This window comes from Cetorhinus maximus, chromosome 3 (genome assembly GCF_964194155.1).
Source record: "Cetorhinus maximus chromosome 3, sCetMax3.hap1.1, whole genome shotgun sequence".
Taxonomy (NCBI): domain Eukaryota; kingdom Metazoa; phylum Chordata; class Chondrichthyes; order Lamniformes; family Cetorhinidae; genus Cetorhinus; species Cetorhinus maximus.
In genome coordinates, this window is record NC_135881.1 from 130,783,863 (window position 1) to 130,806,543 (window position 22,681).

General features: G+C 41.0%; 1 protein-coding gene across 1 annotated transcript in view; it reads right to left on the reverse strand.

Annotated features, from left to right (window-relative positions):
* The window catches only part of spmip4 (sperm microtubule inner protein 4), an 88,491-nt gene that overhangs the window by 60,121 nt on the left and 5,689 nt on the right, over window positions 1–22,681 (reverse strand). Inside the window, exons 2-4 of the mRNA XM_078535693.1 lie at window positions 14,830–15,009; window positions 8,384–8,455; window positions 6,725–6,754 (exon numbers count right to left, since the gene is read on the reverse strand). Coding sequence (XP_078391819.1) covers window positions 6,725–6,754; window positions 8,384–8,455; window positions 14,830–15,009 — 282 coding nt within the window. The remainder of the gene's footprint in view (window positions 1–6,724; window positions 6,755–8,383; window positions 8,456–14,829; window positions 15,010–22,681) is intronic.

Below are 22,681 nucleotides of genomic sequence, written 5' to 3' on the forward strand. Positions count from 1 at the left end.
GGGCAAAGGTAGCCTAGATGAGGAATTCATAGAATGTTTTCAGGATAGTTTCTTACAACAGCATGTTCTAGAGCCAACTAGGCAGCAGGTTATACTAGGCTTGATATTGTGCAATGAGATAGGATTAATTAATGACCTCATAGTGAAGGTATCCCTAAGTAGCAGTGATCATAATACCATTGAATTTTATATTCAGTTTGAGAAAGAGAAGAGAAGGTCTAAGGTTAGTATTTTAAACTTAAATGAGGGCATGATAGCAGAGCTAGCTTTAGAGAACTGGCAATTTAAGTTAAGGGATAGGTCAATAGAGATGCAGTGACAGACATTTAAGGAGATATTTCAGAATACACAGATTAGATACAGTCCAACGAGCAAGAAAAATTCCAAGGGGAGGACCCATGATCTGTGGTTAACTTAAAAAGGTTAAAGGTAGTATCAAACTTAAAGAAAAAGCATATAATTGTGCAAAGATGGGTGGCAGGTCAGAAGATTGGACAGAATATAAAAGAAAAACAGCAAAAAATGACTAAGATTAATGAGGAAAAAATCAGAGTACAAGAGAAAGCTAGCTAGAAATTTAAAGACAGATAGTAAGAGTTTCTATAGATATTTAAAAAAGAAAAGAGTTAAAGTCTGATCCTGTAGAAAGTGAGTCTGGAGGATTAATAATGGAAAATAAAGAGATGGCAGATGAATTGAACTGGTAATTTGCATTGGTCTTCACGAAAGAGGATACAAGTAACATTCCAGACATATCTGTAAATCAGGAAATGGAAGGGTGGGAGGAACTCAGGAAAATTAGAATCATCGGGGAAGTAGTACTTAGCAAATTGTTGGAACTGTGGGCTGACAAGTCCCCAGGCCCTGATGAACTTCATCCTAAGGTCTTAAAAGAAGTGGCTAGTGAGATAGTTGATGTGTTGGTTTTAATTTTCCAAAATTAACCAGATTTGGGGAAGGTTCCATTCGATTGGAAAATAGCAAATAACTCCTTTACTCAAAACGGGAGGGAGACAGAAAGCGGAATACTACAGGCCAGTTAGCTGGAATGTTATAGGGAAAATGTTAGAAGTTATTATTAAAGACGTTAGATGTTAGGGCATTTGGATAAATTCAAGGCAATCAGGCAGAGTCAACATGGTTTTGTGGAAGGGAAATCATGTTTAACCAATCTATTGGAGTTTTTTGAAATTTGCTGGAGGAAAGAAAGTTGTGAAGAGGACATAAGGAAGCTACAAAACTATATAGACAGGTTAGGTGAGTGGGCAAAGATCTGGCAAATAGAGTATAATAAGGGAAAATGTGCTGTGGATGTACTATACTTAGATTTTCAGATTTGATAAGGTGCCACAACTGCAGAAAATAAGAGCTTATGGTGTAGGGATAACATATTGGCATGGATAGATGATTGGATAGCTAACAGTAAACAGGGAGTAGGCATAACTAGGTCATTTTCTGGTTGGCAGGATGTAATGAGTGATGTGCAACAGGGATCAGTGCTGGGGCCTCAACTTTTTACAATTTATGTCAATGATTTGGATGAAGGGACCGAAGGTATGGCTGCTAAATTTGCTGTAGGAAAGAAAGTTGTGAAGAGGACATAAGGAAGCTACAAAAGTATATAGACAGGTTAGGTGAGTGGGCAAAGATCTGGCAAATAGAATATAAAAATGGAAAATGTGCAATTGTCCATTTTGGCAGGAAGAATCAAAAGAAGCATATTATCTAAATGGTGAGCTCTGAGATGCTGAGGGATCTGGGTGTCCTAGTGCGTAAATTGCAAAAGGTTAGCAAGCAGGTACAGAAAGTAATTAGCAAAACTAATAGAATATAATGTTATTGTTTATTGTCAGGGGAATTGAGTCCAAAAGTAAGGTTATGCTATACAGGGCATTGTTGAGACCACATCTGGAGTACTGTGTACAGTATTGGTCTCCTTATTTAGGGAAGGATGTAGATGCATTGGAAGCAGTTCAGAGAAGGTTTATTAGACTAATACCTGGAATGGGTGGGTTGTCTTATGAGGAAAGGTTGGATAAGCTAGGATTGTACTCGCTGGGGTTGACAGCCTTAATTGTAATAAAGTTGGCATTGGCTGAAATTTCACCTGGTTTTGGAAAATCCAGCTACACACAATCTGCATGTTTGAGTAATATCCATTTCTATTTTGGTATGGCACAGCTTGACCTAAAGCAGACTGAATAAGCATGTGTGCAATCAGTGATTCTGTTCACAATGGGGAAATATTTTGCCTGCATATCTGCTCTTGTGGATCAGTGCTTGTCTTGGCAGAGCCTTATCAATATCTTAAATGTATCATTGCATTGAAGATTGCATTGGTTCATTCCTGTTAAATCACCCATGGCAGCCTGAAAGTCAGTGTTGTGGTCACTATCCATCCAGTTTAAATTGCCACAACTCTGTAGGCATCTCCCTTGAAGCCCAGAATAGCAGTTTTTTTCCCATGTAGTTGGGCCTGAAGTACTTTATGTGGGTGTCTGATGCTCAGAACTGTGACCAGTCTATGTAGGCCATGCACCTTTTCAGTCCTCTGCCTTATGTGTCTGCGCACTTAATACAAATACTGACAGTGCTTCTCATTCTGTAAACCGTACAGAATTATCTCTTTCTCTCTCTCTCTCTCTCCAGGTGCCATGCCCAACGAGGGTGTTGGTGATCACGGACCTCCATGTTAATTTTGCTCTGGATGTATGGGTCATCTTCGTTGGTAGTACATTCATTCAGTTCATGAAGCTCTTTAAAAATCGTTCTTTGTCTACATCAATCTTTTTTAAAATTCATTGGATGTGGGTGTCGCAGGCTAGGCCAGCACTTATTGCCCATCCCTAATTGCCCTTGTTCAGAGGACATTTACGAGTGAGTGAACAACATTGCTGTGGGTCTGGAGTCACATGTAGGTCAGACCAGGTAAGGATGGCAGATTTCCTTCCCTAAAGGACATTAGTGAACCAGGTGGATTCTTACAGCAATTGACAATGGTTTCATGGTCATCATTAGACTTTTAATTCCAGATTTCTTTATTGAATTCAAATTCCACCACCTGCCATGGCAGGATTCGAGTGTATTACACTGGGTCTCTGGCTAACCAGTCCAGTTACAATACCACTGCGCCTCCCCTATTGGATTTTACCATCAATCTTTCCCATCAGCATCAGAGTTTCTAAATCATGATTTCTTATTACATGCCCAAGAAATTCCAACTATCTCTTCCTGATGTTGGCCAGCAGAGTTCTTTTGATCTCAGATTTTACTAGCAGCTCTTCATTGGTAGTGTGGCTTGTCCAAGCTATCTTCAATATTAAAAACCACAACTCTACAGCCTCAATTCTCCTCTGCATTGCTTCAATGATTGTCCAACACTCGCTTCCGATTAGCGTGATGTAGCATTCTAGGATTCTCAGCTTTATTTTCATGGCTAATTTTGAGTTGACCATAACCTTCTTAATTTTCTGAAATGCATCTTTGACCATTCCAATCATTCATCTTATTTCTTGGTCGCGCACTCTGTCCGATATTAACATACTTCCTAGGTAACACAATTTGTCTACCTGTTTGATCTTTTCATTTTTCCACTGTGATTTTTACATTCTGGAATGATTTTCTTTTTGGACACCACTAGACATTTTAACTTGGATTTTCCAGTCTCGCCACAGCGGATGCAGTGAGCCAGTCAAACGTCCATTGGCTTTGACAGAGCCGGGAGATCCCATCAGCAGGAGAGGCCAGAAAATTCCAGCCTTTGTTTTCTTACAACTTATGCTCAATCCTTGCTTCTCAATTTCACTCACTACTCTATCAAAAATCTTTTACAGAATGATACTGGGGCTTAAAGGGTTACATTATAAGGATAGGCTGCATAAATTTTGGTTGCATTCTCTTGAGTTTTAAGGAGAATTGAGGATTGGGGAGTAATTTACTCCAGGAATTTAACATGATTAAGGGATTTGATAGGGCAGATTGTGAGAATCTATTTCCTCTAGTGCCGGAATCGAGAATGAGTGGGCATATCCTAAAATTAGAACTAGGCCATTTAGGAGTGCAATCGGGAAACACTTTTTCACACAAAGGTTAGAAAAAAAAAGTAGCATTTTCCCTCCCATAAGGCTGTAGATATTGAGTTAATTGACATTTTCAGGACTCTGATCGATAATTTTTTGTTTAGTAAGGTTATCAAGGGGTACAGAACAAAAATGGCTAAATGGAGTTGAGGTACAGATCAGCCTCTAATCTAATTTAATAGTGGAACACATTAAAAAAAATCAATGATGAACAATACACATTCCCACAATGGAGAAAAGGAAGGACATACAAAGCTAGAACTCCCTCTATGACTAAAGATAAACAGATTAAAATTAAACATGAAAAGGAGGCTTATGATAAATGACAGGTTATAATTCAGTGAAGAACGAAGCTGAATAAAAAATGTACAAAGGACAATTGAAAAAGGAAACGAGAATGTTTATTGCGTCACACAAAAGAGAACACAAAAATCTTTTAGAAACATAAGTAACAAAAAGGCAGGGCTGTTTCAGGATCAAAAAGGAGATCTTTGGGAGGCAGAGTGCATGAACTTTTATATTAAATTAGTACTTTGTATCTGGCTTCACTAAAGAAGGGGATACTGTTAAAAACACAGTAAAAAGGAAGAGGTAGCAGAGAAATTAGATAAGATAAAAATGAAGAGGCACAAAAAGAGATGATCACATTCAAAGTAGAAAAGTCACCTGATCCAGATGCAATCACCCTAGGTTATTAAATATGGGTGGAAGTTGCAGGGACTCTAACCACATTCTTCTGATCTGAGAGTGGTGCCAGAGGGCTAGAGGTTTGCAAATGTTACACCTGTGTTCAAAAAAGGGGCGAGGGAGTTATCCAGCAACTCAGTCTAGCGTCAGTGGTGGGGAAACCTTTAGAGACAATCATCCAGGACAAAATTATTGGCAAATGAAAAAATATGCATACATAAATGAAAGCCAACACAGATTTGTTAAAGACAAATTGTTTTTGATTAACTGGATTGAGATTTTAGTAAAGTAATAGAGAGGATTGAGGAGAGCAGTGCTTTTGATGTTGCATATATGGACTTTCAAAAGAAATTTGATGTACAACATAACGGACTTGATAGCAAAACTAAAACTCATGGGATTAAAGTGACAGTAGCTGTATGGATACAAAATTGGCTAATTGACAGAAAATGAGAATAATCATGTTTTTTCAGATTGGTGGGAAGTATACAGTGGTGTTCCCCAGGGGTTAGTATTAGGACCACTGCTCTTTTTGATAGATATTAATGATCTGGGGTTGAGTATTTAGGGAGTAATTTCAACATTTTCAGCTGACACAAAATCTGGAAATGTTGTAAACTGTTCAGCAGGATATAGACACACTGATGAAATAGGCAGATACAAGACCGGTAAAATTTAATGTAAATAAGTGTGAAGTGATTCATTTCAGTAGAAATAATGGAGAGAAAATATAAACTAAATATTACAATATTAAGCAGGTTGTAGCAAACAGAGTCCTTAGGGATGTGGATACTTGGGAGGTGATGTTGTCACTGGACTGGTAATCCAGAGGCTCAAGCTAATGCTCTGTGGACATGGGTTCAAATCCCACCAGGGCAGCTGGTAGAATTTAAATTTAATTAATAAATCTGGAATTGAAACCTAGTCTCAGTAATGGTAACCACGACCATGGTTAATTAATGTCCTTTAGGGGAGGAAAACTGCCATCCTTACCTGGTCTGGCCTACATCTGACTCCATGTCCACAGATATGTGGTTGACTTTTAACAGCCTTTTGAAATGGCCTAGCAAACCACTCAGTTCAAGGGCAACAAATGCTGGCCTTGCCAGCAATGCCCACGTAATGAAAGAATTAAAAAAAAACACCAATTTTGAAGGTGGCAGGACAACTTCAGAAAGCTGTTAAAAAGGCAGTCAGGGTCCTTGGCTTTATTAATAGAAGAATAGAATACAAAAGCAAGGAGGTTATGCTAACCCTTTATACAACACTGGTTAGACCCCAGATGGACTATTTTGGCTAATTCTGGCAACATATTTCAGGAAGGATGAGAGGGTGCACAGAAGATTTATTAAGCAGGTATGGAGATGAAAAACTTTAGTTACCTGGAGAGATTAGAGAAACTAAGGTTCTTCTATTTAGAATAGAAAAGATTAAGGGGAGATTTGATAGAGATGTACAAAATTATGAACAGAGGTGACATGAGAAAAATCATTTTTACACAATGAGTTATGATGATCTGGAATGCGTTGTCTAAAAACACAAGGGTGGGGGCAAGCAAAGTTGATATTTCTTGACATGTGAAAATTTGCAGGGCTGTGCAGAAAGAGCAGAGACATTTAGCTCTTTCAAAATGGCTAGCATAGGCAGGAAGAGCTGAATTGCCACCTTCTGAGTTCCAAAATTTAATGATTCTATAAAAGCACATTATCACTATTTCGTAATTTCTAAGTTGCTCAATTCAAATTATCTGATCAATTTCCTCACACTAAATTTCCACTTTGTGGTGTTAATTACATTGTTTAAAAGAACTGGATACTTGAAATGTTTTTCATGCAAGAAAAATGAATCAGTGCATTAATCACATATTAAGTGCAAATAATAGGTAGTTTTTAGAATTACATTTAAAGCTGTATATAGAAATGGCCATTATAAAACTTAGACCTGCTCAATTTACTTACTCCAACGCAAACTCTGCAGTAGATGGAAGCCTAAAACAGAAAAAGGAGTTATGTTCAATTTAAGAGCATGGATCAGTACAACCAAACTTGGCATGCTGAGAGCTTGCATTGCTAATTAAAAAGTGTGGAGGTCAGTAGGGTTTTAATGGATGAAGAACCCTGCAGGGCCTGTTCACCTCCATGCCCAGATTTCTGATATTTGTCAAAATCTACTTGTGATAAAATTAAAACTTGCAACTTGGGTATCATCTTGCCACAAGGCAAGAAAAATCAAAATTCACAAAAAGTAATCAGTTGATAACCAGGCAATAAATGTGCATTCTGTGGGCACACGTTATGTGGACTTTTATTTTTAAACTTTAAAATTAAAGGCATTTCTTATTGTTAGTTTTACAGAAACAGTACTATGTTCAAAAGTGTCAAGTGAAACCTCGTTTGATCTCCAATAGATGTTATTGAGTAATCTGAAGATATTTTACATCATAATGTACAATACCGCTCATTAATTTTATTTTGCAGGATGCAAACAAAGTGCTTCATTTTTTTTTAAAACAAACATACGATCCATTTGTACTACAGAAGCAGAGTGAGCGGAGGGAATTTTAATTTGCAGGATGCAAGCAAAGTGCTTCACTTTTTTTAAAAAAAACAAACATACAATCCATTTGTACTACAGAAGCAGAGTGAGCAGAGGGAATTCATAAAATAATTGATAGCCCTAAGCCTACTAACTGGTCAAACAAGCGAGAACTTGTCAATCTAAGTCACAAAGTATCAGTATGTCACTCATTCAATGCTCCCAAAATAACCTTATTAATGACTAGTTTTGAAGCAAATCAATAGTCATTTAAGAAAACATTGTGACAGAACCTTTTTTTTGTTTATTGTAATAGCATATAGAAAGATATTTAAAGCAACACAGTATTTGTGCTTTGTTTTATAGCTGTTAAGGGACCCAGGGTCAGGTACAAACCTGAAATTCTGCAGTGTTTCTCCTAGTCTTTCAATATGGAATAAAACATCTCTTCATCCAACTTCTCTCAGGGTTCCTCCAGCCTCCTGCCTATTATGACTGGAGACTGGCAGTAGCCCAGCCCCAGAATTTAGGGTCATCTTTACCTTCATTACTTGATATGAATCTCATTATTTCTTGAATTTACTGAGTGTGAAAATATACATTGATGTTTGTCCACTGATTATGCTGCCTAAGTTAGCCAAGGGGAATTCCTAAAGAAATGCAGGATCATTACGTTTTGTTACTTGACACTCGTATTATATCAGGAGTTGAGGCCTATAATCCGTCACAAATTTCTCGTGGCTGGAAAATTGAGGGGCACACACCCAAATTCTTGATGTGCGCTTCTGGTAGACAAAACGGAATGGAAAATTTGCCCTTCATTGTTAACCTCGCAAGTATATGTTACAACAGCTTTTCCGAGAAGTGAAAATAACATACTGTGTAGTAGGTGGCATTCGTTTCAGCTTGGAATAGAGCAGGGGAAACTCTGCCTTTCCATTTAACCCAAAAGGGCTTCATGCTAATGTAAAAATGGAAAATTGGATATTTAATGAGCACAATATCCCCTCCATTTGTTTCAAAGACAAATTTTATTTTATATTCAGCGGAATAGTACTTTATAGAAAAACAGTGAAACTTACAGCTGATCAGTGGGGCGAAGTTGGCTCTTTTTCAGTTGGGTCAAATCATAATATTGTTCGATAACAACATCGCTACACACAAAAAACACAGTTAAGCAGATAATTAGCAGATGCTTCCATATGGACGCAATATACATATATCCAATTCTACACCAGTAAATAACATCTTTTATAAAAATTGGATGGCATGGTAAGGCTGCCACCAAGCTAATAAACATGCCAACAGGTTTATTGTCCCTAAAACCCCATAAATCTGAACTTGTAGTTTCAGAAATATCAGCAAGTGGCAGGCCGTTGCGAGGAAGTAGCAGCTAACAACGAGCCATCATATTTATATTTAACCAACTTCATCAACCCATAGGCTCTCTCTCATAATATCAGTCGGTAGGTCTTCAGTGGTAGGAAATAGAATGAACTAAGTAAATTCATTTGTATAAAGGTTTTAAAGCCTATTGGAAGGAGCTCAGTATGTCTACCTCCATTTGGATGCATAGCATAATATGAAGGTACAATTCTGTCTTCCACCATGGAAGGTGTAGACAGAAGATCATGTAGTGCCCACTGATGTCAGTGCTTGAATTCCTGATGTATGCTCCTGTAGTAGAGTTATAATGTAAAAGCTCTTGGGTCTACTTCTGTCAGCTAATCATGAAGGTACTTACAACAGATTATTGCAGTACAGGAGATGTCCTGTTATTTAATCATGATTTATGCCATACCCTATGGATAAAAAAAAATTCTACAGGACATCTCAAACAGGTTTTGGTACTCTGCCAGTTCCAGAGTCTTTAAAGTGGGGACATAAAAGACAAAAAGGCTAAAATGCAATGCTTTATCGCTCTTGTATGTAGCATCTTTCGAGCTGGCCTAGTCAGCGACACCCACATCCCGCAAATGAATTTAAAAAAGCACTAGAGTAAGAAATGGTAATGGAAATGGTAAGGTATATGGCAAGGTGAGAGTTAGAGGGAATGTAATAAGGTCCAAGTTAGGTTCAGAGTTTAAAGGGGCTTTAGACAAGTTAAGTGAAGCAGGTGAAATATAATGTGGAAAAATGTGAAGTTATCCACTTTGGTAGGATAACACAGAATATTTCTTAAATGGAGGGAGATTGGGAAGTGTTGATGTCTAAGGGGACTTGGGTGATCTTGTTCACAAGTCACTGAAAGCCAACATGCAGGTGCAACAAGCAATCAAGAAGGCAAATGGTATTTTAGCCTTTATTGCAAGGGGATTTGAGTATAGGTGTAAGAAGTCTTACTGCAGTTGTGTGGTCTCACCAAGGCTCTATACAGGAGGCAGAATTTTCCCCCCCATCTTGAGGGGGGTGGGTGGCGGGGGGAGGGGGAGTTGATGGGCTGGCGCGCCATTTTACGTGGGTGGGCCAATGAAGGCCCACCCAGCGTGATGTCCGCAGGGAAACGCTATGCGCTCCTTGTGCGGGAGGAGGGGGGGGAATCCCTACAATCAAGAGTGCACTCTTTCACGCATTCGCACGAAAGAGCACACTCATCTCCCTGAGGCTATGTGCTGCCTCAGGGAGATTGCCTCTACTTTCAACAATATTAAAAATAGAAAAAGAAATTCCCTTACATGTCCCCTCATGGGGCAACGTCGCATGAGTTGGGACGTTCATAATTTCCCTAACAACTTTATTAAAATTTTTAAAACCCTACATGAAACCTCATCCCGCTGCTGGATGAGGTTTCATGTTTTTTTCTAGTTGCCGCTGGGGCTCCTGGCCTGCCCGCCAACCTGAAGGTTGGACGGGCAGGTCCTTTAATTGCTTAATTGATCCTGTCAATGGCCTCAATCGACCATTGACAGGTCGGCGGGCCCGCAGCTGATTTTGCTGCGCCCCCGCCTTCCTGAAGATTTAAACGGGGCGGGGTGATGTTGGGAGTTCCGCCCGACGTCATCTTGCGTCAGCGAGCGGGGGCGGGGCCCGCTCGCTGATGGTAAAATCCTGCCCATGAAGTATTATGTGCAGTTTTGGTCTTCTTGCCTAAAAAGGATATACTTGCCATAGAGGGAGTGCAAAGGTTCACTAGACTAATCTCTGGGATGGCAAGGTTGGCCTATGAGGAGAAATTGAGGAGTCTGGGCCTGTATTCTCCAGTGTTTAGAAGAAGAAGAAGAAGAAGAAGAAGTGACCATATTGAAGTGTACAAAATCCTGATAGGGCTCGACAGGGCAGATGCAGAGGGGATGTTTCCCCTGGTTGGGGGTGGGGGCTGCGGTTGTTAGAACCAGGAGACACAGTCTCAGAATAAGAGGTAGGCAATTTAGGGCCTAGATCCTAGAGGATGAATTTCTTCAGGCAGAGGGTGGTGATTCTTTGGAATTCTCTACCTCAGAGGGATGTGGAGGATCAGTCATTGAGTATGTTCAAAGCAGAGGTTGATAGATTCCTATATACCAATGACAAAGGATATGGGCATAGCGCAAGGTAGAAGATCAGCCCTGATCTAGTTAAATGGCAGAGTGGGCTTAAGGGGCCAAATGGCCTACTCCTGCTCCTACATTCCTAGGGTTCATGCAAGTGAACACAGGGAACATGGTAAATAAGATTGTTGAGTTGTAGGCACAGATAGCCATGTGGGAATATGTCATTGTGGCAATAACGGAAACCTGACACAAAAAAAGGTCAGAACTGAGTACTAGGTATTCCTTGATAAAAGGGGTTAGACCATAAGGCATAAGAGCAGAAATTAGGCTATTCGGCCCATTGAGTCTGCTCCGCCATTCAATCATGGTTGATAAGTTTCTCAACCCCATTCTCCCACCTTCTCCCCGTAACCTTTGATCCCCTTACCAATCAAGTACCTATCTATCTCGGTCTTAAATACACTCAATGACCTGGCCTCCACAGCCTTTTGTGGCAATGAATTCCATAGATTCATCACTCTCTGGCTAAAGAAGTTTCTCCTCATCTCTGTTCTAAAAGGTCTTCCCTTTATTCTGAGGCTGTGCCCTCGGGTCCTAGTCTCTCCTACTAATGGAAACATCTTCCCCACGTCCACTCTATCCAGGCCTTTCAGTATTCTGTAAGTTTCAATCAGATTCCCCCTCATCCTTCTAAACTCCATCAAGTATAGACCCAGAGTCCTCAAACGTTCCTCATATGTTAAGCCTTTCATTCCTGGGATCATTCTCGTGAACCTCCTTTGGACCCTCTCCAGGGCCAGCACATCCTTCCTGAGATACGGGGCCCAAAATTGCTCACAATATTCTAAATGTGGTCTGACCAGAGCCTTATAAAGCCTCAGCAGCACATCCCTGCTTTTATATTCTAGTCCTCTCGAAATAAATGCGGTTTTGGAAAGATAGGAAAGGAAAGAAATGAAAAAGGGGTGGCATTATTGATTAGGGAGAATATTACTGTGCTAGAGAGAGTGAGGATGTCCTAGAGGTATCAAGGACAGAATCTATTTGGTTAGAGCTTAGAAACAATAGAGATTCTATTGCACTACTAGGTGTATTCTATGGGCCACTAACTAGTGAGAAAGAAACAAATTTGCAAGGAAACAACAGCAAGATGCAAATATATAATACATAATGAGGAGAGGGAGAGGGAGAACCCCTTGGGGTGGGGGTGGGGCAGTGGGCAGTGATGTGTGGGGAGCCCCTGGGTGTGTACAATAGTTACCCAGAAGTTAGAAGTGCTTTTAACCCTTCTAACTATTTCTGGGTAATTATTGATCTAACCCAGTCAGAACCATCCAAAGTTTGTGATTTAAGTTGCATTTTCAGATGGCTCCTAGTGCAGGAGAAGTTTTTACCTTGGGCAATTGCCATGCAAACCTTACCTGGGAACTTCTGAAGGGGATTCCCCAGCATATCTTTGGAGGTCGCCCCCCCACTCGCCCCCCCCAAAATATGATGCTGTAGAGCTCAAGTTATGGCTCAATGTTTCTGACCCAACAAGGAAGGAGGCACTGCTGGATCTGGTTGACAATGGTTGGGAATGAGGTGGGTCAAGGGATCAAGTGCCAGTAGAGGAAAATTTAGGGGATAGTGATCATAGCTAGCCTAAATCTTATAACGCTATGGAATAGGACAAACAGCCAACCTGGAGATAAAACTAACTAATTGGGGAGGGCAAATTTAATGGGATAAGGATAAGTCCCTGGTAAATTGGAATCAAGGGTTAGCTGGCAAAACTCTAACATAACAATGGGCTTCCTTTAAAGAGGAGATAGTTCAGGTACAGTTGAGGTATATTGCCAAGAAGATGAAAGATAGGACAAACAAAGCCGGAGCTCCATACATCATGAAAGAGAGAGAGAGAGAAAGATGAAGCAGATAAAGGGTGTGTATAACAGATGTCAGGTTGATAATACAATTGAGAATCTGACTGAATATAGGAAGTTCAGAGGGGAAGTGAAAAAATAAGGAGACACAATAGGAAGCAGGAGAAAAGACTGGTAGCTAACATAAAAATAAATCTAAAAGTCCTCTATAATCATAAAAATTGTAGAAGGGTAGTAACAGAAGGAGTGGGGCCAATTAGGGACCAAAAAGGGAGTTTACACAGAGACAGAGGTCATGGATGAGGTATTAAATGAGTAATTTGTAGCTACCTACCAAAGACAAAGATGGTGTCAAAATCATAGTGAAAGTGGAGATAGCTGAAACACTGGATGGGCTAAATGTTAATAAAGAGGTATTAGGAAGGCTGGCTATACTTAAAGTTGATAAGTCACCAGTACTGGATGAGATGCATCCGAGGATACTGAGGGAAGTAAGGGTGGAAATTGCGGAAGGCCTGGTTACAATCGTCCAATCTTTCTTAGGTACAGGAATGGTGCCAGATCATTGCAAAATTGCAGATGTTACCCCCAGTTACTATAGCCCAGGCAGTTTAACTTTGAAGGCAGGAAAGCTTTTAGAAATGATAATCCCGTATAAAATTATCACTTGGACCAGTGTGGATTTATTAAAGAAAGCCAGCACTGATTTATTAAGGCAAATCATGTTTAACTATAACTTGATTGAGTTTTTCGATGAGGTAACAGAGAGGGTTGATGAGGGTAATGCGGTTGATGTGTTGTACATGGAATCCAAAGACCATCTGATAAACTGCCACATAACAGGCCCACCAAAGTTAAAGCCCATGGAATAAAGGGGGCAGTGTCATTCCAGCTGCACTGACACACAGTTTGAAATTGTGGTTAGGAAATTGTGAACAGTACAGCTTAAATGACTCTGTGGGGGGGGGGGGGGGAGGAATTTAAATAGGTGACAGGTGGGATCGGGTGGTGGGGTGGGTGCTAAATGGGGAAAAATTCTGAGGGCATTGAGAAGCTGGATCCAATTCGATGGCCTCCAGATTTTACTGAGGCTGGACAAGGGGGGAAGCCAACCCATTCCTAGGAGGGGGAGGCTGGGGGCTGGCTTTTTAAATATGTTAAATGAGGCTGGAAGCCTTGGATTTAACCTGCTAGGTTCAACTGTGGCGGCCCAGGTTTCCCCAGCCTCAGGAAACCGATAGCTGCAGTGAGGGGAGGACAGCCTCGCGAAGAAGACAAGTATCTGCACAGCATTCCTTGTGGGGCAAGAAGAGCAGAAGAGCTTCCACCCATCTGCCCAAGCTTTCGCACCATCAGGTGGTCTCTGCACTAAAAATAGCACCCGTCACCCCCAACCAGGTGTTGTACTTTGGTCCTGTGGACTCCTCTGGCGTGCTCCTGTCCACTGGAAGCCAAGCCTGCCAATCAACCGGACTTCCAGTTGGGGAACCTGTCAAGGGCATAAGGTACACACTGTGGAGTTAAAATGCACAGCATGTGGGGAACGCAGAAGCTCCAGGTTTCCTGTGCTATCAAACACGTCTCAGCCCCTCAACTCCCAGTCTGTCAGTAAGTAAAAACTCCCGCTTAAGCTGTGCATAGAGTCATCCTTCCAGGCAACACTTAAAGGAAAAATCATTTGATATGTGCTGAGGTAAAGGTGTCAGAATTGAACCAAAATCTGGAAAATTAGCTGAGCTCATGTTGGGTTTGCCGACCAGCTCGGCACTCAGACATTTATCTTGTACTCTAGAAATAAACAGGTTAGAAAAATAAATCATAAAGATAGAAGAGAATGAAATACAATTACACACCTGGCTTTCACTAGAAAATAATGACTCATGATAGGAAAATCCATGGGGTAGGTATTAGGGTGTGTTGTGCTGGCTTTTTGGGCATAACCAGCACAAAGCACATCAATTCAGCAGCAACATAGCCTGTGCTCAATCTGTGTTGTTGAATATTTCAAATTGTCCATGTTTAAACCAAGGATGGAACATGCTTTCTGCTGGTATCTCAATCTGTACATAGACTATGCACGAGGAATCTTTTACTTACATGGTAGCTTTCACAAGAGTTAGAGCTGCAATAAAATAGTTTCCAAAAAAAATTAAAACATTTAAATAACCATAACCATTTAAATAGGCCACAAACCTAGGAAGTGGGTGTCCGCCATAACCAAAATGCCTGTGTCCCTTTTCCATTAATGCGGGAGGCTCAGCCTTTGGCCTGTGATTATCAGGTAGATTTATTACTCCGGTGCCTCCATATTCTCTCTCAATGCCCCAAGGAGTCCGGGGAATCTGTGGAGCACTTTCCAAATAACGATCATACCTATGACAAAGGGAAAGAATAGTCTGTTCAGCGTGTTAGAATGATGTAGCATCGTGTTTATTTAAGATGTCCAAAGGTAAATTGATATCAGGTTTTCATTAAAGGATTTCAGATTACTATCTACTCCTAGATAGAAAATGCATGTGGGTACACCTTTAATGGGCTGTATCTGCTTAGATATGCAATTAACTGAGATTAAGCATTTTAGTAATAAAGAAACATCAGCAGACTCTGTTAAAAATAGTTTTATATGCAGTCATTATCCTCTGGAACGTGATTATATCTTCTCTCAATTTTGACAGTTTTATTTCATGAACTAAAGCAAGATCTTTTTTGCATTTTGGTGTTTTATTCTTGTAAATGGGTAATCTGTCTTTTGGCTGATAATTTAAATTTTGCTTGTTAGACAGGCAGACTTAAAGAAAACAGGTTCACTCAATATTTGAGCATTCCCAACTACCTTATATACGCGAGTAATGGTTGATCTCGTATAAAGTCGACCCCTGACTTTTGACCAAAAAATCAGAACTCTGTTCTTGTACAGGTCGACGTCCAACTTTTAGCCAAAATATCCAAACTTTTTGAACTTATCCCGTTTGCTGAAGTCAAACTGGCCCAAGATGCAAATTAACCCATTGACGGAATCATAGAATCACGTACCATTGAAGGCGGCTGTTTAGCTCCTCCTGTCTGCGCAGATCAACATGCAATTAAAATATTTTTTGGCTCCTTTTACACTACTTTCAGGGGCGGGGTTGGCAGGAACAGTCTCTGACCTGGCAACTCTGCAATAGTGAGATGATAGAGAGGGTGGATTTCAACCCCTCGAGTGTGTAAAAATTGACCCCCTACCTTTAGGTTAAAAATTTAGTCTTAGAAACTTGACTTTTAGATGAGTATGTACGGTGATTAGACTATTAGACTGCATCCCCTGGCGAATCAACACCACCACCTAGTGGGCAATATAAGCTTCAACACTTAGTGTGCTTAAACTCCTTCACACTCAAGGGAAGAATTTTCCGGTCGGCGAGCAGGGGCAAAGCCCGCCCACCGACGCGTAAAATGACGTGTGGTGATGTCGGGCGGGCGTCCCAACGTTACCGCGCATCATTTAGATTTTCAGTTCGGTGGGTGCCCATCGAACTGTCAAAGGCCTATTAAAAACTAATTAAAATAATTAAATGAGCTGCCCGTCCAACCTTAAGGTTGGCGGGCAGGCGAAGAGCCCAGGCAGCCTTCGCATTTCTCATGAAACCTCATCGACAGGCAGGGCAGTGTTTTAAGATACAATTAAAAAAAAAATTTTAAATTTCATTGACATGTCCCAGCTCACTGTCACATGAGGGGACATGTCTGATAATATTTTCTTTTCTGTATTTAGCTTTTAAAAACTTTAATCTCCCTAAAGCACCTCATGCCTCGGAGATTTCTGCTCTCTTTCGCGCGAAAGAGCGCAGGTTCCGACTCAGGGAATGCCCCCCTGCCTGCACAGGGAGCGCTCAGCGCTTCCAGATGAGTGTCACGCTGGCCGGGCCTTAATTGGCCCGCCCACATAAAATGGCAGCGCACAACCAATTGGGGGTGCCAATCGGGTTCACACTCGCTCCCGCACAACCCCCCCACCGATGGGGGAAAAATTCAGCCCCAAGTGTTTAGACTTACTCATTTCCCATTGATCAGATTCCAAAATTTGTACAGTTGACGAGTATAATTCTTAACATTTGTTTCAATTTACATTATTATAATGGAGCATGAATGGAAATTTGCTTAACAATATTCAGAGGAGCAGCTTTTGCAAGAAATTGCCATCATTAAACAGATGATAATAGTAGTACTGCCAGAGAACAACCTTGTTTAAAAAAATCTTATCACAGATAATAAGTACACTATTTATTTAAAATAATGCAAAATAAATAATAAATGTTGCACCACTCCAATGCAGAACTGAATTTATCTTCTCCATTGCAAAAGGCCCATAATGTTCCATTTGTGCAAAATTTGATGAATTAACAGCTATTCTGATGAATGAAGTAAGCCCAGTAACACATCATTACTGGTAAAATATTTTGCTGTACACCTTGTCAGGTACTTATTAAAAGGCAACACAGTGTAACCTTAAACCTATTGACAAAATCATTCTATGATAATAATGACTTAAATTTTCTAATACATAGCAATGACAAGGAACCTTGCCACAGTTAGCATGTATTAAAAAGTTATAGGAACATAGGACTTAGGAGGAAGGATAGGCCATTCAGCTGACCCCCCCCATAATCCTTGACTCCCTTGTCCATCAAAATCTGCCTTGAATAAATTCAATGACCCTGCCTCTGCTGCTTTCTGAGGAAGAGAATTCCACATGCTAATGACCTATTAAGAAAAGAAAATTCTCTCCAACTCAGTCTCCGTAATGGCAGGGCAATGGCACCAGGTCATAATGCTCATTTGGAGACCTGGTACAGCCATGATGGGCCAAATGGCCCCCTTCTGTGCTGTTAAAATTCTATGATTCTGTGTCTTAAACGGTAGACTGCATTCTTAAACTGTGTCCCCTGATTCTAGTCTCTTTCACAAGTGGAAATATCCTCCCTGTATCTACATTATCACATCCCCTCAAGACCTTATCTGTATCAATAAAATCAACTCTCATTCTTCTAAACTTCAATGAGTATAGGCCAAACCTGTCCAACCTTTCTTCATAAGATTAGACCCTCATCCCAGGAAGGAGTTGAGTGAATCTTCTCTGAACCACTTCTAACACAATTATATCTTTTTCAAAATAAAATTGTTTTAGAAGCAATTCACAGAAGGTTCACTCAACTCATTCCTGGGACAAGGGGCTTGTCTTATGAAGAAAGGTTGGATAGGTTAGGCCTATACCCAGAGATAAAGACAAAAAACTGCGGATGCTGGAAATCCAAAAAAACACCTGGAAAAACTCAGCAGGTCTGGCAGCATCGGCAGAGAAGAACAAAGTTGACGTTTTGAGTCCTCATGACCCTTCAACAGAACTAAGTAAAAATAGGAGAGGGGTGAAATATAAGCTGGTTTAAGGTGGGGGGAGAAGTGGGTAGGGGGGGTGGTTGTAGGGACAAGCAAGCAGTGATAGGAGCAGATAACCAAAAGATGTCACAGACAAAATAACAAAGAGGTGTTGAAGGTGGTGATATTATCTAAAAGAATGTGCTAATTAAGAATGGATAGCAGGACATGCAAGGTACAGATAGCTCTAGTGGGGGTGGGGTGAAATAAGACTAAAAGGGCATAAAAGGTATAAATTTAAAAATAACGGAAGTAGGTAGGAAAAGAAAAATCTATATAAATTATTGGAAAAAACAAAAGGGAGGGGGAAGAAGGTTTTGTTTTTTCCAATAATTTATATAGATTTTTCTTTTCCCACCTACTTCCGTTATTTTAAAATCTATACCTTTTATGCCCTTTTAGTCTTATTTCACCCCACCCCCACTAGAGCTATCTGTACCTTGCGTGTCCTGCTATCCATTCTTAATTAGCACATTCTTTTAGATAATATCACCACCTTCAACACCTCTTTGTTCTTTTGTCTGTGACATCTTTTGGTTATCTGTTCCTATCACTGCTTGCTTGTCCCTACAACCACACCCCCACCCCACTTCTCCCCTCACCCCCCCACCTTAAACCAGCTTATATTTCACCCCTCTCCTATTTTTACTTAGTTCTGTTGAAGGGTCATGAGGAATCGAAACGTCAACTTTGTTCTTCTCCGCCGATGCTGCCAGACCTGCTAAGTTTTTCCAGGTATTTCTGTTTTTGTTTTAGGCCTATACCCATTGGACTTTAGAAGGATAAGAGATTGTGTGGGGAAAAAGAACAAATTGTGGGAAACATACTATTAATTTTCTCACCATGCTTGGCAAGGTTCCTCACCACTGGCACATTGAGAAAATTTAGGCCATTCTCTCTCTCCTCTTTAGGTGTCACTGTGATGAGAGATTGAAATTGTTGGACCTAAAATCTCCAATTGTTCAATGCACATTCTGACTTTGTTCCTCAATTCCTTGTTATGTCAGGCTCTGCACTGGGAGCACAAAATCACATTGTTACCCCTTTAGATCTCACCTTCCTTTAAGTGGCAGCAAAAAATAGTAGAGCTTTTCAGATGTATTAGCTGGTATAATTTTCTTTAAACCTGGTACTGATATAAAAACTCTTTGAAAGAAACAAACAACCGTAGATGCAATCTTACAAATTCATACTCCTGGTGTGGAATTTCACTCACTTTGGAGCACAGATCAGAAATGCAGGCAAAGAGATCAATAGGATTTCTCATTAGTGAATGGAAAATTCTGCAGGTGACCTCCATACTTAAATCATAATGTATGCCCTGTAGGTAGGCAAAGGCTAGGTTGGGGGAGGGGGGTTATTGGGGACAGGGTAGTGAGTAGGATGAAACTCATCAGGAATTCAAATTCATAAACGTTACCTTTGTGCTTTTGTTTTACGGTACTGGGTTTAATGCAACACTTATGTTCTCTAGAAATTGGTGGTGTTGTTAAATACAGGCAAGATAAATGATTCAAACACAATTAGATGTTGTCAGATGATTCATAATTTTGGCTGGATTTCAATTATTAAACTTTTGATAAAGTTAATGTAGATGTTAGTAGCAAACCTACCAACACACCTTTCATCTATGAAGCCTTTAATTCATTCAGCTGTCGATCGACTCCTTTATTTGTGCAATAGTAGAATAGTACAGCAGTACAATAGCTATAACGTCTAATCAAATGGATGGCAAACTCTATAGTACTGCTTCATAATTCATAAGGTTTTTCCCCCTACAGGTTACTAGGCTGCAAAAGAAAACCAAAAGAATTAACACCACAGTATGTAAACCAAATTTAAAAAAAAGAGTCTGGGTGAGAAACAGGGTTTGTTTCCGCCTGACTTTTGGGAGCTATGGGTGCCCTTAGAGATCTAAAAAGACATCTGCAAGTGCATACACTTGTGGGGTGAATCGTTCTGAATGTCATATTTGTGAGGGCGTTAGCATGTGTGTAGTGAACATCCACTAATTTTGTGGAGTGGGAAGATCATTGTGTCAATCTGTAGTTCTTTTTAAATTGGATCAGTTCAGATCAATTTAGAATTTAGATCCTGAACAGGATTAGGGTTAGGTCACCAGATTTACAGCTGTAACTAGGAGAAATTGGATTGCAAAAGTTGGGAAGCTCCACTAAACCAGTTCTCTTCCCACTTCGCACAGCGTGTGCATTTTCAGGTGGAGAGAAAATTGAGGGCAGGAAATAATCACCTGAAACAGGTGATAGCTTCATTTAAATATTTAAATTGGTGATGGGGAACATTTTGCACACAATTTCACCGCCTTTATGCATGCAGAATGCTCAGAATTACACCCATGATTAACTGATGCCCCAGGCCAGCTGTGCCTTTAAGTTAATTGAAAGGCCACAATAAAAAAAATTCATTCAACAGTTTTAAGCTCATTTCAACCACATATTTCTTTAATTGCCTTGTTTTATTTTCCTTTTATTTAGGTTCTCAAGAATCCCTGTTGTTCTGAGGTGCATCTACTTTTCTGAGGGCTCTAGGCGTGGTTCTTAGTTACTGGGCGGACTGTAGTCATACTCTGGGATCTGCTTAACACTTGTTTATCAGTAATATATCTAACAGATTACAGGGTAGGCATGTTGCTCCTGAGCATGGTGTGCCAACCTCTCGAGAGAGAGAGTCCAAAACATGACTGACTGATGTCGGTGATGTATCATGATCTACATCATACAGAAACACATCCCTTCTATTAACCCTGTAAGGATATGTGACAAGCTATTCTGTGCGTACATTTAAATTTCACCAGTATGCAAATTTCCACTCCCACTGCTAGTTTGCTTTCTGTACTGATTCAGTTGACACCAGGAGCAATCATCTCAGTTTCAGGACATCACTGCAGGAGTTCATCAGGGTAGTGTCCTAGGCTCAACCATCTTCAGCTGTTTCATTAATGACCTTCCCTCCAACATAAGTCAGAAGTGGGGATGTTCGCTGATGATTGCACAATGTTCCACACTATTTGCGACTCCTCAGATCCTGAAGCAGTCCATGGCCAAATGCAGCAAGACTGGATAATGTCCAGGCTTGGGCTGACAAGTTGCAAGTAACATTCACACCACACAAGTGCCAAGCAATGTCCATCTACAACAAGACAAAAGCTAACCATCATCCCTTAACATCCAACGGCATTACCATCGCTGAATCCTGGGGGTTACCATTGGCCAGAAACTGAACTGGACTAGCCATATAAATACTGTGGCTACAAGAGCAGATCAGGGGCTAGGAATCCTGCAGTGAGTTACTCACCTCCTGACTCCCCAAAGCCTGTCAACCATCTCCAAGGCACAAGTCAGGAGTGTGATGGAATACTCCCCACTTGCCGGGATGAATGCAACTCCAACAACACACAAGAAGCTTGACACCATCCAGGACAAAGCAGCCTGCTTGATTGGCACCACATCCACAAACATTCACTCCCTCCACCACTGAACAGTGGCAGCAGAAGTGTCCCATTTAAAGATGCACTGCAGGAATTCACCAAGGCTCCTTAGAGACCATCTCCCAAACCCACGACTGCTACCATCAAGAAGGACAAGGGCAGCAGACCCTTGGGAACACCACCACCTGGAAGTTCTCCTCCAAGCCACTCACCATCCATACTTGGAAATTTATCACCATTCCTTTACTGTCACTGGGTCAAAATCCTGGAACTCCCTCCCTAACAGCACTGTGGGTGTACCTACATCACAAGGACTGCAGCGGTTCAAGGCAGCAGCACACCACCACTGTCTCAAGGGCAATTAGGGATGGGCAATAAATGCTGACCTAGCCAGCAACTCTCAAATCCTGTAAATAAACTTTAAAAAAAAATGTACAGTGCGTTGATGACAGAAAATTACTTTCAAATAGTACAATTCACTTTGGAAATGGCTTGAAAGCTGCTCCAGCCAATCGGGAGGCAATTGCTTTGGGGTGTAAGAGAGGGGCAGCACCTCTCACAGGCGGGCTTCCCACACCCTTTGGAGTGGTTCATCCTGTATTTGTCCTCATCTATGGCTCCAAGTAGTTGTTAGCATGTGACAGTGGCCTGACACCTGTAAACTGCTTCAATAGGTAGGTCAAATCAGGTGGTGAGGGTAGACATCAGTTCTCCTACCTTGAGCGACTTAAGGATTTGTCTACCCTGACATGATGACCGATTCTGGCCGACTGGGTGAATGAGACCAATCTAAGGTCAAGCGGTCTTGAAGGCAGGGTTTGGAGTCAGTACTGTGTTGTGGAATTTGTAGAGCTCGAGACGACACAGACGATGTCCTGGTCACCTGCTGCAACTGGATACATCTCCAGCCATCTAGACTCATCTTGCCACTGGACCAAGACAGGTCAGGACAAATGAGTGAGGCTGACAATGCGCAACTCTCTCTCACTATAATCCAATTTACGTGCAAGTCATGTTCATCATCTATCTGTCGCAAGTCCTGTGGCAACAGGCATGTGACATAGAAGCAGCTGTGGGTTCACTGGGAGCTGTAACCATGAACCCGCACAATGGCAGCTCAGGCCGTAGGGTCATTTTTCACTGGAATGAAGCAGAAGTGGAACACGGCAGCCCCCGGGGCGA